At 37.6% G+C, this 18,225-nt stretch overlaps 2 protein-coding genes across 9 annotated transcripts in view; one reads left to right on the forward strand and one right to left on the reverse strand.

Moving 5' to 3' along the window:
- The window catches only part of ART3 (ADP-ribosyltransferase 3 (inactive)), a 161,350-nt gene extending 148,327 nt beyond the window's left edge, over positions 1-13,023 (forward strand). For 4 of the 7 annotated variants that reach the window (XM_079919238.1, XM_079919242.1, XM_079919244.1 and 1 more), the window contains exons 4-11: positions 3,272-3,304; positions 4,160-4,192; positions 5,182-5,211; positions 7,054-7,086; positions 7,691-7,723; positions 8,348-8,380; positions 11,150-11,179; positions 12,805-13,023. In XM_079919238.1, the coding sequence (XP_079775364.1) occupies positions 3,272-3,304; positions 4,160-4,192; positions 5,182-5,211; positions 7,054-7,086; positions 7,691-7,723; positions 8,348-8,380; positions 11,150-11,179; positions 12,805-12,941 (362 nt within the window). In that variant the 3' untranslated portion in view covers positions 12,942-13,023. The remainder of the gene's footprint in view (positions 1-3,271; positions 3,305-4,159; positions 4,193-5,181; positions 5,212-7,053; positions 7,087-7,690; positions 7,724-8,347; positions 8,381-11,149; positions 11,180-12,804) is intronic. The other 3 variants (XM_079919240.1, XM_079919239.1, XM_079919241.1) reach the window with 3 other exon arrangements.
- A 191-nt stretch (positions 13,024-13,214) lies between these two features.
- NUP54 (nucleoporin 54) overlaps positions 13,215-18,225 on the reverse strand; it is a 39,717-nt gene continuing 34,706 nt past the window's right edge. Inside the window, exons 12-13 of one of the 2 annotated variants that reach the window (XM_079919236.1) lie at positions 17,961-18,071; positions 13,215-15,855 (exon numbers count right to left, since the gene is read on the reverse strand). In XM_079919236.1, the coding sequence (XP_079775362.1) occupies positions 15,727-15,855; positions 17,961-18,071 (240 nt within the window). In that variant the 3' untranslated portion in view covers positions 13,215-15,726. The remainder of the gene's footprint in view (positions 15,856-17,960; positions 18,072-18,225) is intronic. The other variant, XM_079919235.1, reaches the window with a different exon arrangement.

The raw sequence follows: 18,225 nt of genomic DNA on the forward strand, positions 1-18,225 counted from the left end.
AGCTAAGAGAATTCAGCACCACCAAAGAAACTTCTCTAGGCGGGAAACACAAGAGAAGAAAAAGACCCACAAAACCAAACCCAGAACAATTAAGAAAATGGTAATAGGAACATACATATTGATAATAACCTTGAATGTAAGTGGATTAAATGCCCCAACCAAAAGACACAGACTGGCTGAATGGATACAAAAACAAGACCCATATATATGCTGTCTATAAGAGACCCACTTCAGACCTAGAGACACAAACAGACTGAAAGTGAAGGGATGGGAAAAGATATTCCATGAAAATGGAAATCAAAAGAAAGCTGGAGTAGCAGTACTCGTATCAGATAAAGTAGACTTTAAAATAAAGACTGTTATAAGAGATAAGGAGGGACACTACCTAACAGTCAAAGGGTCAATCCAAGAAGAAGATATAACAATTGTAAATGTTTATTCACCCAACATAGGAGCACCTCAATACATGAGGCAAATGCTAACAACCATGAAAGGAGAAATCAACAGTAACACAATAATAGTAGGGGACTTTAACATGCTACTTACACCAATGGACAGATCACCCAAACAGAAAATAAGTAAGGAAACACAAGCTTTAAGTGACACAATAGACCAGATAGATTTAATTGGTATCTATAGAACGTTCCACCCGAAAGTGGCAGAATACACTTTCTTCTCAAATGCTCATGGAACGTTCTCCAGGATAGATCACATCTTGGGTCACAAATCAAGCCTCTGTAAATTTAAGAAAATTGAAATTGTATCAAGCATCTTTTCTGACCACAACGCTATGAGATTGGAAATCAATTACAGGAAAAAAAACTGTAAAAAACACAAATGCATGGAGGCTAAACAACCAAGAGATCAGTGAAGAAGTCAAAGAAGGAATAAAAAAATACATAGAATCAAATGACAACGAAAATACGATGACCCAAAACCTATAGGACACAGCAAAAGCAGTTCTAAGAAGGAAGTTTATAGCCATTCAATCTCACCTCAAGAAACAAGAAAAATCTCAAATAAACAATCTAACCCTACACTTAAAACATCTAGAGAAAGAAGAACAAAGAAAACCCAAAGTCAGTAGAAGGAAATAAATCATAAAGATCAGAGCAGAAATAAATGAAATAGAAATGAAGAAAACAATAGCAAAGATCAATAAAACTAAAATCTAAAATCTTTGAGACGATAAACAAAATTGATAAACCCTTAGCCAGCCTCATCAAGAAGAAAACAGAGAGGATGCAAATCAATAAAATTAGAAATGAAAAAGGAGAACTCACAACTGACACTGCAGAAATACAAAGGATTATAAGAGACTACTACAAACAACTATATGCCAATAAAATGGACAGCCACGAAGAAATGGACAAATTCTTAGAAAGATACAATTTTCCAAGACTGAACCAGGAAGAATTAGAAAATATAAACAGACCAATCACAAGTAATGAAATTGAAACGGTAATTAAAGCTCTTCCAACAAACAAAAGTCCAGGACCAGATGGCTTCACAGGTGAATTCTACCAAACATTTAGAGAAGAGCTAACACTGATCCTTCTCAAGAGTTTGATCCTTCTCAACCTCTTCCAAAAAATTGCAGAGGGAGAAACACTCCCAAATTCATTCTACGAAGTCACCATCACCCTGATACCAAAACCAGACAAAGATATCACAAAAGAAGAAAATTATAGACCAATATCACTGATGAACATAGATGCAAAACTCCTGAGCAACATACTAGCAAACAGAATCCAACAACATATTAAAAGGATCATACACCATGATCAAGTGGGATTTATCCCAGGGATGCAAGGATTCTTCAATATACGCCAATAAATCAATGTGATACACCACCATAACAAATTAAGGAATAAAAACCATATGATCATCTCAATAGATGCAGAAAACGCTTTTGACAAAATTCAACACCGATTTATGATAAAAACTCTCCAGAAAATGGGCATAGAGGGAACCTACCTCAACATAAAAAGGCCATATATGGCAAATCCACAGCAAGCATCATATTCAATGGTGAAAAACTGAAAGCATTTCCTCTAAGATCAGGAACAAGACAAGGATGTCCACTCTCACCACTCTTACTCAACATAGTTTTGGAAGTCCTAGCCATGGCCATCAGAGAAGAAAAAGAAGTAAAAGAATACAAATTGGAAAAGAAGTAGCAAACTGTCACTGTTTACGGATGACAGGATACTATACATAGAGAATCCTAAAGATGCCACCAGAAACCTACTAGAAAACAGTATGGAGGTTCCTTAAAAAACTAAAAATAGAACTACCATGTGACCCAGCAATCCCACTACTGGACATATACCCTGAGAAAACCGTAATTCAAGAAGAGTCATGTACCAAAATGTTCATTGCAGCACTATTTACAATAGCCAAGGCATGGAGCCTACGAAAATGTCCATCGACAGATGAATGGATAAAGAAGATGTGGCACATATATACAATGGAATGTTACTCAGTCATAAAAAGGAGCGAAATTGAGTTATTTGTAGTGAGATGGATAGACCTATAGTCTGTCATACAGAGTGAAGTAAGTCAGAAAGACAAAAACAAATATTGTATGCTAACACATATGTATGGAATCCAAAAAAAAATTGGTACTGGTGAACCTAGTTGCAGGGCAGGAATAAAGATGTAGACATAGAGAATGGACTTGAGGACACGGGGTGAGAGGGGGAAGCTGGGGTGAAGTGAGAGTAGCATCGACATATATACACTACCAAATGTAAAATAGTTAGCTAGTGGGAAGCAGCCGCATAGCACAGGGAGATCAGCTCGGTGCTCTGTGATGACCTAGAGGGGTGGGATAGGGAGGGTGGGAGGGAGGTTCAAGCGGGAGGGGATATGGGGAATATGTATATGTATAGCTTTTCACTTTGTTATACAGCAGAAACTAACACAGTATTGTGAAGCAATTATACTCTAATAAAGTTCTATTAAAAATAAATACATCAATAAATAAAGTGTTAGCTTTGGATGGGACTCTGGAGGTCATTTGAAGCAATCTCCCAATAAAAGATACACATAAGGGAACTGAATTCCAGAAAAGTTAGATGTTTTATCTAGAGCTACTGCTCTTTGGTGACTGTACTATGAATACAAAAATGTAATTTGCTTCCCACTAAATTATGAGTCTGATAGACTAGGAGCTGACAGATTAGATTACCAATAGGCACAGACCAATTTGAAATCTTTACTAAGGTAGATTGTGTCTAACTAATAAAACTTTATCTTTATGTTTCAGGACTAAAAACTGCAAATTGTGTTGAGAACATGGGTAAGATATGCTCTAGAGTATTATCTCTGCAATGGGAATTTTATCAGTGTTATTTCTCAGAGGAATAGGTCAGAGCCACCCCACTGTACTGTCGTACTGTCAGCCATTGTCTTCTCAAGGCTGAGTTGTGCTACTGCTACTACCTTTTCAGGGGGAGGGTACAGGACCCCACCCTAAGCCTATCCCAGCCTTGCCTGTGGCTGTTCTCTCAAGCATTGCATTTGCCTTGGGCAGGCAGGGACCATGCCACTCTGACCCTAGCCTATCATTACAGGACTTTGACTCCTGAATACCCCTCCATGACTCCTATGCACAGAGTTAGGCTTGTATTCCTTTGTTTTGACATCTTGGGAAGTAATATTTGGGAGACTGATGAAGGATTCCTTCCCTCATCAGGGGAAAGACTGGGGGGACAGAACGGTAATGTGGTCTGTTTCCTCTTCCTCAGGGAAAAATGGAGAATATAACAAAAATAGCCTCTCTTAGAGGACCATGGAGAAGATTTGGGAAGGTAAACAGGAATTCTAAGAGTAGTCAGGAACAACATTATCAAATTAGGCTCAAAAGATCTGAACCAAAGTTGACAGGAAATGCCTTGGACTGATGCATGCTTTGGGTGGATCCTTTTGAAGATTTATTTAAATAGCTTGAAAATAAGGGTCCATTTCTAGCTGTCTTCCTGGCTAGTTTTTCTTTGAATTCTTCTTAAAGTAATTAAAATGAATCTTTATCCATTTATTTTTGAGACTGAAATTTTATATTTCTCATATTGCCATATTTTGCCTGTATCTTGACCGAACCTGACATTCACATCTAAGTATAGTACTATGTAATGAAAACATGTTTGTATTTCAGAATATTTTCAACACATCAGTGTCTACAACTCTGGTAAGTATGCTCTATTTTTAAAAATAATGGATGTTTAATAGCTCTTTCCTGTTCAGCAAATTCAATTCTTAGCTGACAAAAAAGAGTACTTTGCGCATATGAAGGAGTAACCTGGCAGATATGCGGCGGAAAAAAGAATCCATTCTGGGGAAATTTACCCCCTTGCAACTGAGAGAGTTGGCTCTCTGGAGATCTGAACCATATGGAAACCATTCTAGGGAATAAGACTGGGCGGACCTGAAGGGCTAGGCACTCTTGACCAGGTCTGAGGCCTCTTATGTATAGCTCTATTCTCAGTCATTGAGATTAGCCTGTGTGACACCAAACAACCAGATGAAAGTAGAAAAAGTTAGTCATTTGCCTTTTTCAAGTAAGGTGATGTTTGGTATCGTTTGACTAAAACATCTGGGTGATTAGACGCTTTCCCCAGCCCCTAAGTTTCCACTTACGGTGATATGACCCAAATCACTTCTTTGCATTTAAGTTCCTTGTTATGTATTTGGCCCATGTAGCTACAATAAGTTTTTCTTTATTGAAGAGAGAAAAGTATCTAGCCTTCCCTTAAGTATGCAGTTTACCTGACGTTTGCAAGATATTTCCTGTCCTTGTGTGAAGCATTTCATGCCCCTGAGGACTTGCTTAGTAACACTTCTTATTGGCAGGGCAGCCACAAGTTTTACTGGTCACTTCACAGGGACTTCAGCTGACTCTTCAAGACAGACATTTTTCTAGCTTGTGGAGATCGCTAGGAGACTTACTGTGTATAACAGTTTCTCTTAGTAGGAGGGTCCAGAGGAATGTTCCAGCCCAATTAGCCAAGGTGCATTTAGACTGTGGCTGACACTTAAATTTAGTAGCATTAGCTTACTGGATATATCAGGTGCATCTTTATGGCCATAATTACCTGAAAATAGTTCTGCTCCAACTGTGGTAACTCCCAATTACTTTGTTCTATCATTAAAACTGGTAAGTTTCTTTTTGTAACTTAGGTGTGAAAAACCAGAAACTTGAAGACCCTGGTAAGACATTTTCATAAACTCTAGGGGCTTACATTTGTAAGACAGCTTCCTGAGGGTGGGAGTAGGTGGGCATGGTAAGGAAAAGTGGGAAGAAGGCAGAACCCACATTAGCTTACTAGTTTGGTATATAAGAGACGCTCCTGAGTTCCAGATATCCTTCTTTATAAGGACGACCCAGCAGCTCTGTCTGTCTCCTATCTAACAATCCATAGGTCATCCCAGCGGAGCAGTTAGAGACATGACATAAGAAACTAGTTCTAGAGAATTTACTATCTTCTGCTTTAGGCTAGCTGTTACATGGATAGAGGAAGGTGTGACTAATTATTCCACAAACTCTGTAACCTAGGGTGTTCATCAGGAGCATAAAAAATGGCATTTTTTCCTAAATTAAAATGATTTTATGTATGTATATATATTTCTGTTTCTAGCAATCTGAGTAACAAATGCTATTAGCTATATCCGTCTGATTATTTAGTATATTCCAAAGTATGACTCATTCCCCAATTTTTTTTGTCTTTCTTAAAAATGATATTCTTCAAGGGTGCTGGGACAGAAACACTCTCATAAATTACTGGTGAGATTATAAGTTGGAACTTTTCTGGAGGACAATTTCAATAGTATGTATCACTAGCCTTAAAAACGTCCATACCTTTTAACCTAGCTATAACACTTTTAGATATTTGTCCTAAGGGAATAAACATAAAAATTTGTGTACAAAATATGTACAGAAATGTTTATGCAGTGTTATGGTAGCCAAAATTTATAAATAACCTTAGTATCCAACAGTTGGGTATTGTTAAATAAATTATATCCATACTATGAAACACTCACCAATTTAAAAACCATGTTTTTGAAAAATATCTAAAGATATGAGAAAGTACTTATAATACAGTGACAATAAAAAAAGGATAAAAACAAACTCTACTCAGTACTCTGTAATGGCCTATATGGGAAAAGAATCTAAAAAAGAGTGGATATATGTATATATATATAACAGATTCACTTTGCTGTACACCTGAAACTAGAACATTGTAAATCAACTATACTCCAATAAAAATTTTTTAAAAGATAGGATAAAAACAGCATATGGAGTATACTATCAAATTTATTTTAAAATGTCAAACGGTACAAACTTCCAGTTATAAGATAAATAAGTACAGGGGATGTAATGTGCAACATGACTATAGTTAACAGCTGTGTGATGTATCTGAAAGCTGTTAAGAGAATAGATCCTACGAGTTCTCATCACAAGGAAAAAAAAACATTTTTTCCTTTTTTTTTTTGGTATCTGTATGAGATGCCGGATGTTAATTAAACTTATTGTGGTAATCCTGTCACAATATATGTAACTCAAGTCATTATGCTGTATACCATAAACTTATACAGTGTTTTATGTCAATTATATCTCAATAAAACTGAGAAAAATAGTAAAAAATGTATATGAGCATGTACATATATATATATATATATATATATATATAGCAAAGAGACAGGAAATATACCAAAATATTAAGACTGAATAGCTCTGATATCTGGGATTATGAAAGTTTCATTTTTAAAAATAAATCATGACAAATGTAGGTCAGAGTCTAAAAAAAAATCAACAAGAGATATTTTGCTTAATCTAGGAGAGTGCCTGGATCACTAGCCATAGTTCTCACAGTAAGTTAGGCACCAGTGGGTTAAATCTCTTTCCCTTTTCCCCCAAACTCTAACAGCTTTGAGAGTGGGTCATCTCTCAAAGCTTTTAGAGTTTTCCACTGTAAATAGCTATATAAATATAAGGTTAAATTTTCAAGCTTACTGCGTTTATCACTAAATGTTTCCTATTCTCATCTTCAGGAATGAAAAGCCAGGAGTCCACAGTCTTACCTGGTAAGTGATCTTCTACTTACTCTCAGCAAGATTAGAAGGAGGCATGAGGACTCCTAGAACTAAGGACGTTACTGGACATGGAGAGTTTGAGGAATAAGTTAAGTCAAAACAGAGGGACTCTAATTATTGAGAGATTATTATGTTCCATGCAGTAATGTACTGAACAGTTTTATAATGTATCACCTTTAATCACCACTTACTACAAACCTACAAGGTATTTCTTTTGCGTAAATAAGGAAATGAAGGTCAGAGGGATTAAGCCTGCGCAATCACAGAGCTAATAACTATAATGACAATAGAGCTAAACCAAGCAGAGTCTTAGACCCAGTACTATTTCATTTAAAAACCGACGTACTGGGACTGACTGCCTTATGAAGATAAGGTTGGTCAGATAATGAAGTTCTTGAACTCCACCATAAGGAGTCTGGGCTTTGTCCAGTTAGAGAATGAAGAGCAATTGAAAGGTGTTTTTGTTGTTACTGTTTTCTTTTTCCTTTTTTTGGGAGGGGAGTGGGATTGAAGATGGGGGAGGTATAGACCAAAGGGAGCATTAACAATGCAAGATAGTTGATTAACACTAACCAATATTCATTTCTGTCTTCAGGTGTGAAGAGCCAAGAAGCCACCCAAATACCTGGTAAGACAGCTTTGTTTACTTTCTTGGCCAAAGTATGAGAAGAGAAGGATCCCCCCGTGTATTAAAGAGAATATTGTCATGAGATTATTATTCATTAATATTTCGCTTACTGCCGCCTACCAGTCATTCTACAAAGATTTAGCTGGGGAAGAGAGTAGAAAAGTACCTTTCCTCCCTAGTGTTCATGCCTTCCTGGAGCAGGAAAGTTAGCTGTGCTGGGGGCATGGCTGAGGGCAAGGCTGCTGGGACCTGGATGCATGCAGTCCAGCCTTAGATTCTATAGCTAAAGGTACTCAAAAGAAACTTCAACTTCATGCAAAAGCTAACTGTTAGCTTTGGCTAATAACATCTCAGCATCTAGGATCGCCAGGTAACTAAGCATAGTACTCTCCTGGCATAGAGGCAGACTTAATGAGGCACCATGGCAGAAGGCTTCTCTGAGTTTGGCATGGATTTGCACAGTGAGGGTTCATGTAGCCAGAACTTTTAAGTAAAAAGCCAGAAACTACAGTGCAGTGGGACCTTTGGTGCTTGTATCTCTTGAGTTCATGAGACGAGAAGGAGTTTGGAAATTGTACTCACTGGAACAAACTGCAAGTCACTGAAAATTTCTTTCTCACGTAGGAATGAAAACTCCAGAACCTTTTCCACTACCTGGTAAGCAATGCTAGGCATGCTGGAGAGGAAGCTGCCAATCCGGGGAGCATAGATATAATTGTCACCATTAGATACGCAAGGGAGGCTAAGTACTTTGCACAACAAGATCACGTGAGTGAGTGAAGGACCCAAGTCTCTTACCTTATGACCAAGTACCTGTTTCTTAAAACTTGTGGTTCCTCTAGTGTTTTTCCAGTATACTTATCATGACACATTTAACCTACCTTCAAGATATAACCATGAAAGCAGGTATTTTAAAAGTATGAGGCTGTTGCTGAGGGTGGGGCCTTGAGTTTCTGTGGCCAGAGAAACTGAACAGTATGACCCCTGTCAAGTCAAAAGGGCCTCAGAACTCACGCTTACAGGGGAGGAAAAAAATGAAACGGCCCTCAAACTCAATTTTTTTCCTGAGACAAGAAGAAGTTAAAAAAAAAAAGTGGACATTATCTAATATTTTACCAGAGAGCTATGGACAATAATAAGACTTGTCTAGGCCTCAGAATTGTCGCCTTTCACAGGTGGCTAACACATGTCATGTTACCTTATAGGGATATCTGTAAGGACTATAAAAACACAAAATCTCAGGGCGCAAGCCCCTATCTAATGGTTCAATCCTGCTTCCGAGCTCATGTCGTGTTTTGCAAATAATTTGTGTTAGGTTCTGTTATTATGGAATGATCATCTGTTAAGGAAATTAGATTGTTGGCATCTGCTAAATGACATCCATCCGCACAGTACTGAGTTTGCCTCACATTGCTGCCTTTGGATAATGTGTGCTGTGTACAGAAACAGCCGTTCCCAGTTCATGATCTAAAGCACTTGGCAGACCCGGAGAGAGAGGTTCCAGCAATACTTTTATATCACCCAGATTGGAACTGTTGGACTTATTTGGCCGCGACTTTGAAGTGAACCTCTAATGACACTGATGACACACTTCGCGTGTCTACATCTCTTCAGCTCGCGGGACCTGAGTTTGCATAGTACTCTCGCTGGCACCTTAGTAGGCGCCCCGGCTGCCTGACAGGCAGCTGCTGAGCAGCATGTGGAGGGTGAACACGGTCTGGTCTGTGTGGACAGACAGACCCAACTTCATGAAGTCTCTCCTCTGCCGTTTTCCTCTGGGTAACTTTGTGTAGAGGTAACTTTATTTCACTTTTCTGCACCTCTGCTCCCATGTCTGTACAATGAAGAAAATTTCTGTCTTGCAAGACTGATTAAAGTCCTAATGAGATAAAAGTACCGGCAAAATGAATGGTGCTTTAAAATAGGAGTAAATGGTAGATGCCTTTATTATTATCTGAAAATCTTTTTTTTATTTGGGAATAAAAATGTTACAACCGGGTGAAAAACCTGGTAATAAATTCTTTTCTGGGGGCGGAGGCACCATGGGGTTCTGAGTCCTTTACCATAATCGTTCAGTTAGCTCCGTCTAAAGGGGGATGGGGAGAGGACACTTGAGCTGCACAGCTTCTGACACCCCAGGCTGCAAGCCAGAGGGGGAAATGTTGAGAACTCCCTTCAGTGTGTGCAGCAGACTGCTATTACGGTTCCCTGGGTCAGGCAGAGAAAAAGGCAGTTGACCTGAAACTGGGACAGTTGGCTTCCCGCTGCGCCTGTCTATTCCAGAATGGGACAGGAGGCTTCCCAGGGTGCGCAGGCTACCGTGAGAGAATCTGTGGTTACAGGAATAGCATCATCAAAGAGGTGTGTGTGAGAACCGTACAGTGTAGCGCCATCCATTCTGTGCCCTTTCTATGTCCTCCAACGAATAGGCCACTCAGTTTTGCTGGGACTGTTTTGTATTGTGCCCTCTCCTAGAAAGCTGTGTGTCGTGCAGGCTTTTTAAAAAGTGGTGTCAAAACATTTACACAGGATCTCATATAATCCAATAAAAGAAATATTGTTATCACCGTTTCAGAGATGGAAACATGGAATATGGGAAGTTAAGGAACCTGTCAAAGGCTAGGATGAGACAGTCAAGACCCAAACTTTTCAAGTTTTGTTCATTTTCTGTCACATGACACTTGTCTTCCAGCTAGATGTAGTTATAGAAAATACACCTCTAACCTGGGCTCCTAGAATTGGCATTTGGCTTCAAAGCCGTCAGAATATGGCAATATTGTAATATTTCAATGCTAACACACTTGGAGTTAGAATAGCATAGTAAGTAAGAGCAGATGGAGTTAGAATAGCATAGTAAGTAAGAGCAGATGGAGTTAGAATAGCATAGTACGTAAGAGCAGAGGGTTTGAAAGCAGGCATTGCTACCACTGATTACCTCTGTGATTTTATGCACGTTTGGGGGAACTTCTGTATAATATGGATAACTCTACTACCTACTAGGAGTGTAACAAGTAAAGGTAATAATGTACATAAAGCATTTGGTCAATGCGTGACACACAGTAAGCATTCAATAAATGATTAGTGTTATGGTTGTGCTTGGGAATCTGAGTTCAATATGTAGAAAAAAGACTTTTCTTTTTTAACAAAGTTTAACCTTTCTTTTAATGGAAACACACACACACACACACACACACACACACACACACACACACACACACACACACACACGGTAAAAAATTTCAAAGCACGCAAATGTTTAAACACTGAACCCTTTCCCCAGTCCCACCTATACCTCTAAAACTAATGCCCTGCCCCTCAGTCCCACACGCAGAGATCACCAAATTAGCTTAATCATTTAATCACATTTTTCTCTTTGGGATAAATCTGTGTACAATGCAGTTAACTCAAAATCTGTTTATATTTTAGAAGACAAAAGTCAAGATATCGACAGTCCTGGTAAGAAATATCTCATTTCCTTAGTTGATAAATGTCTGTTTCTGCAATACAGAAAAACTGAGAAATTTATTTTCTCTCAATAAAAGGAACAAAATCTCAAGAGTTTAAAGCATCATATATAACGTATAATGTCATATCCAAATGCTTGTATGTGCAAATGGGGGGGGCAACTTGATTTTGCTTCTTAAGCACTCATTTTCAACTATGTATATAGACTGTACTTTTTCGAGCAATGGTTCTCAACCCTGCAACCCAATTCTCTCTTTTTAGAACAAATATTTTATAAAGGTATCCTGAAATAAGATTCATAAATAAGTCCCACTTGCACCATAAGAAAATCAATATAATGTCCTAACTATATAACAAAATTATATACATTTCAATATGTAAATGCCTAGATTATTCTAGATGTCATGAAGTAGATTGTATTTATTTACACAGAGAAATCTGGATTTAAGAGAGAGGACTGGAAGCTATTCTTTACAAATATAAGAAAATGAAAGTGAAGAAATACCAGGGGCACTAGAATAGAAACCAGTGTTTATTAAAACTACCCCAAAATATTTTGCATATATGTAAAACTTAGGTTCTGGGTTTGAGCATTATAAACAGGTTTTTAACATATATATGTCTAGCAGTGCATTTGAAATTTATGTGCAAGTGGGTCGATTTTTCCTTGTGCAAGACTGTCGAGAGCACTGCAGGATACTAGCCCTCTACTTCCACCCCAGTGCCGTGACAATCAAAAATATACTCTGACAAATTTCCAAACTGCTTTAGGGGGCAATGCAGCCCCCTTGAGAACCACTGCTCTCTAGTAACAAACTAATGCATGAGTGCATCTGCTTGTCCATTTTCCCCATCTGTATACATATAACTGCACGTTTATAATCATGGCAAGTAAATTTATGAGTTGAAGGTTTTTATAACATTTACTAGTTATTTCTCTTGGTTTCACTTATGTGAGTGGTGATCCCATTTGGATATTTCCAATCAGTCTTCCCTTGTACAGTCTAAACCAAAACACAGCCAGAAGTCAGATATCTGAGTTAAGGGCAGTGTGAAACAGACCATCCTGAGATGGCTGGACTCCACTGTACCTCTCTCCACTAGTTCAGGTGAAAGGGAAGCAGTTTTCTCCAGAGTAGTGTTTTATGTATAGAGGGAAAAAATTTTTTTTATCAGCTTGCAGGGCTGTTTAAAAAATGCAATTTTTTACACTGTAAAATATTACACTGTATATTGGTAGAATATGCATATGAAATATACTATCTTGAAATAGAAAAGACACAGAATTTAACTTCATCTTGCATATACAGAAAATGAAAATTTTAAATTGCCAAGAAATTCTAGAGAACTTGAACAAAAAAACTACCCTGTCTACATAGATACTAAAAAGCCTGTGAAATCTTAGATAAAACCTAGATCAGCACACCCTGATGATATATATGAAAATATAGCCCCAAATCTGTAATGAACTATATTTATTTTACAGTTGTCCTGGTTAGAATTACTTCATGTAAAACTCAACCTGGATGTTCACATATTCAGGATATATGGTGTAGGTGGATGAAACTTGATACTAAAAATGACATGTGTCAATGACTATGTCTTCTCATTAACAGCTCCAGCTCCAGGTCCAGTTCCAGGTCCCAAAATCCATACCTCCGCATCATCTGGCAAAATGCTCCTTCCACCGTTTGGGACATTCATCATTTTAATCAGTGTTTCTGCTCTAAATCTCTGTTGCTCTGTAGTCTGATACATTCTTTTTAATTTTTGGGGGGCGGGGGCGCTGATTTATTTATTTATTAGACTCGAGTGCTTTAGTACAGAACGGTACCAGAGATGTTTGTGCTTCAATACTTTCAAACACTGAGATTCTGATAATTTCAAGGTAAACAAGTTTCAAGACAGACTAGCTTTTTGATACATTCTTTATTACTTGAAATATGCTACAGGCATCCCACAGAAATCATCAAAAGGAGTGATGTATTTTTCACTTGTTGGCCAAAGTCATTCGATAAAATGAGAATTACATATTAATGTAATTAACAAATTCAGGTAGCTGACCCAGATGTCACAGAATTCATTTTTCACTTATTTCTATATTAATCTTACGATTGCAAAAAACTGTATACTTTTGATTTAATTCAATAAGACTTTAAAATTATTAGCTATAATTTCAGTAGAATTGCTAGATATTAAAATGTCAGTAATGCTAATGGTTAACCTGAATTTAATTCCTAATTAGAATTTAAAGGTGTTCTACTTATCTTTAAAGGATCAAACTTTGACTTCTATTCAAATAGTGTATTCTTTCAGTCTCTTCATTTTCCTTCTATATATGAACACCTTATATTGTTATAAACACAACAGTTTACCAAGTATTTCACATACGTAGTCCCTAACTTGAACCTCATGTTAACCCAGGAAGGCAGACAGTACTGAATGAATATGTGGGCTCAATAAGCAAGGAAAATGAGTACAGTACAGTAGTCTTTTACCCCAGGTATTGTGGTGGTTGAAAAGTAATTGATTTAGGCATGGGCTTTGGTAACTGACACTTGTTTACACTGCCAGTGTTTCAAAAAAGGACTTAAGGCCACTTTCAGAGATTCAGAAAAACTACATGAAAGCTCAACTAGGTGTTTGTTAGGGGTTCAGTGTGCTTTAATTCTACCATTTACCTCTCTTCATGTTCAGAATTTTGAGTGGACTTACCACAAGAACCAGTTCACAGAACGTCTATAAATTGTGCTGGAGAACACAACTTAGTCCAGAGGCCAAGGTTGGTCTTTTCTTCTCATTTCCACCCAAATCTAGAACTTGGTTATCAGTTGCTTGGAACACAACTCAGGTACAGACCAAGTCCAGTTATCTAACCAGCTACATGAACAAGGACCACAGGCCTTGCCTTACACATGTAGTCACCAGCAGGATCAAAACTTAGGAGGCTAACTGGGCCTGTCTTTAAAAGGCAGACCCCGCGCCCTATCTAGGGCTTGTGAAATTAGAAACCTAACATACGAGAGGACAAAAATGAAAGGCTAGAGAAGTAAGCATGCTATGCATGATTAGCCATCTGCCCAACAGAGAATGTGGCTCAATGAGTAACAGGTCTCCTCTATTAGATCACCAGCTCTTCCTACAGTGAGCGGGTGTGCAGAAGAGGGGCAAACTCCTTCCACATTCGGCTACATGGATGAGCAAGATGAGAGGTGTTATAAGAAACAGCCCCGTGAACCTTGTTTGTGTCTCCTACACAACTGTTAGCTAGCTAGTCTGCATCCTGACAGATTCCTTCAGTGGGATCTCAGAGGGAGGCCTCTGGATGTACAGTGCATCACACTCCTTACTCCTTGCCATCCTCATAATAAACACAGTGGCACGGTTCATGGGGCTGTTTCTTTTAACACCTCTCATCATAAGACAAAGCATTACGCAGAAATGCAGAGTTAAAGCATTCCAAGAGGGGCCAAAATGATGCAGCCCAGGTGTGCAGTTTGTAGTCAGAAAAATTGTTTAAAATTATCTAGTTGTTAAAGAATCACTATTGCACATTATCATGTCTAATTCACATTTTCCAGTGTTTTCAGATACTAATGATGTATTAGAGAATTCTTTATCCTGGATGATATAGGAAGTAATTTTTATTTGCTGTACCCTAGTCAAAATATATCAGTACTGATATACTTTCCTTAGAGGGTAAAGTCAGACTTAAAGCCAGGTTAAAACTGAAATTCTTGAGCTGTGATTATGATTTAGTATTTGTGTGGACATGAATGGCCATTCTCCCAGAGCCAAATAAAGCACCAGACAGAATTATATAAAAGTAATTATAATCAAGAATTTATTTATAACTTTTCATCTTTTTTAGAAATAAAAAGGTTTAAAAAAAAGTTGTAAAAATGATAAAATGTAATTTTGTTATATCCTAATTGCTTAGGTGTGTTCTGTAAATTCCAAATAAGTAAAATAATATAAAAATATATTTTCAAATCTTTATAGAATGAAAAGAAAACCACATTAATCATTAAATACTCTTGGATTTTCTTTACTCCTCCCACAGATGAATTCACAAATATAAAAACTGACATACATTTACATTCTGAAGTACAAATCTCCAACAGCCAAGTAATTATACAGTTTGTTATGTGCAAAGTAGACATTTCCTATTTACTTGCTATGGAGAGCAGAGTAGAGGCTCAATGGAGAATAATCATTAAACAATGATTATTTTTAAGAAGAATGCTGTTGTAAAAATATACAATAGGAAATATTTTTGGTAATTATGTACTTCTTTTTTAAAGTAATTACAGCTTTTAGATGTAAATCTTTCAAAGGCTATCTCTGAAGAGCAGTGATGTGACAGTTATTTCAGATTTGATGAATAATAATTTGTCAGGAACCTTCTCAAAAACCAAGTCAGGAGAGAGGATTGTTTTCTTTCTTTTCCCCTCCACGTGGTCAGTTTCATTCTTAAGGAAGGTCTGATATAACAAGAAAATGTATTTCACAAACCTTTAACACAAGTTTGTGAACTGTCAACTGAAGACACCACCTCTGATGTGGATGGTTTCATTCAATCCATGTTCTACCAACTTGATATCTTCTAAGTCATCTTTTATGATGCTAATCAAGTGGCTAAGGCCTTCCTGTTGTTGTTTCAAATGCTAGAAGGAATTTAAAAAATATCAATGTATTTATTAAACTGCACGCTACTCACAGGAAAAAGGCTATTTTTCACTATTTTACCAGCAACACAGCACTTAGTGGCTGCTCTCATTATCTGCATGTTTAAACACTTGTACTATATGTTTTGCTAATACTTTTAAATACAGTAAAATACTACTGTAAAAAGCAATAAAATCAAATATACAATGAACAATATCTGTAACAGAAATTTTACAAAAGATGCAGAGTTTTAAAGATTCCTTTTATCAACCTTTGATAAAAAACAGGTATATTAAAATAATGCAAGAAGGTACTCAAATATAGATGACTAGCAAAATAATCATTCTGAAAACTGAGGATTTCCATGTTTTGAAGTACAAACTGATGATAATAGTGATATAACTACAATTGCTAGCATTTTAAAGAGTCCTTCCCAGATGTTAAGGCAGCTTGAAGAGTTTCATGGGTATTAACTCATTTAAAATCCCTTTGAGCACACACTTTGGGAGTACCATTATTACCTCTTCTCTACAGATAAAGAAACTGAGATACAGGTAATGAGCCATGATGCTTCAATTCCAAAACAATATACTGCTTTTCATCATCTTAGGTAGGTGTTTATATTATTCCCAATTTTACTGCATAAACCCTTTTATATAGTTCTTTATTCCAATATGCTGGAATCTTTCTCAGTTAATTTTATTGTAAATATGAATATAATCAAGTGTATGTATACTTTTCGAGATCCAGAAGCCAAACTAATTTTTAGATGCATATAATGGCAATATCTGTTGATGACATTTATAACTACCTAAAATCCTCAGGGTCATACCAACCTGCCACGCCAATTAATCCTACCTAATAGGTTCCACAAAGTTTACCGTCTTAATATATTTGTTTAGACACAGCTGATGGCGGGATAGCTTTTATTAAACCGATCTATGTTTATACTAATGAAACTAAGCTAGAGCAGTACGTCCCAACTTCATAGAAAGTGAGCCGTAGACAAGTGGTTGGAGGTTTCGGCTACCCCAGCCTACACCCAGGTCCCCTGAGGGCTGACGGGATCAGTAACTCTACATATTTATAACTGATATGTGGCATCATGTAAGTTGGGAATATGTGATACAGAGCAGTTACTTCTCAGACTTTGTGCATACAAATCACTCTGTGATCTTGAAAAATGTAGCTTTCGGAGTCTAGAGTACGGACTGAGCGTCTGCATTTCTAACGACCCCCCAGGTGCTGCTGCCGCTGCCCACACACGGCAGCAGGGTCTAGGGTACTTCGGTTGTCTGTATTACCTCAGAATTCATCGATGTGGGGGACAGGGGAAGAGAACGATTAACTTTCTTTTGGTGGGAAAATATACATATCATGTCCATTTTAACCATTTTATGTCCAGTCCAGCAGCACTGAGTAAATCATGTTGTGCAACAATCACTACCATCTATCTGTTGAACTTTTTCATCTTCTCAAACTGAAATTCTGTACCCATTAAACACTAGCTCCCCATTCCCCTTCCCCTCAGCCCCTGGCAACTACCATTCTACCCTCTATGAATTGGACTACTCTAGGTACCCCATATAAGTGGAATCATACAACTTTTGTCCTCTTAAACTGGCTTATTTCACATAATGTCTTCAAAATTCACCCATGTAGTGTGTGCATGTGAGAATTTCCTTCCTTTTTAAGGCTAATATTCCATTGTATATATGCCATATTTTGTTTATTCATCCACCTATGGACACTTCGATTGCTCCCACTTTGGCTACTGTGAATAACGCTTCTATGAACATGGCTATACAAATCATCTGTTTGAGTCCCTACACTCAATTCTTTTAGGTATGCACCCAGAAGCAGAATTGCTGGACTATATTGTAATTCTATGTTTAATATTTTGAGGAACCATTTTTCACAGTGGATGCATGCACCATTTTTACATTGCTGCTAGCAGTGCATGAGGGTTCCATTTTCTTCACATCCTCTAAACCCTTGTTATTTTCTGGGTTTTTTTTTTTTTTTTTTTTGGATAATAGCCATCCTAATGGATGTCAAGGGGTGAATTCACCTTTTTAAAAGGTGACTCTAGTGCAACACGTACCTGCTTGATTTCTCGTAACAGATCTGCATCTATGTAATATCTTTCTTCAGATTTGACTGCTCCAAAATGATTCTGCATCCTGATCTGGGACATCAGTTCATTCAGTCGGCCCTAAAAATAATACAGAGTTGAGGGACTTCCCTGGTGTCACGGTGGATAGGACTCGGCAATCCCAATGCAGGGGGCCCGGGTTCAATCCCTGGTCAGGGAACTAGATCCCACATGCATGCCGCAAATGAGAGTTTGCATGCCACAACTAAGGAGC

Source organism: Stenella coeruleoalba, assembly GCF_951394435.1.
Source record: "Stenella coeruleoalba genome assembly, chromosome: 4".
Taxonomy (NCBI): Eukaryota; Metazoa; Chordata; class Mammalia; order Artiodactyla; family Delphinidae; genus Stenella; species Stenella coeruleoalba.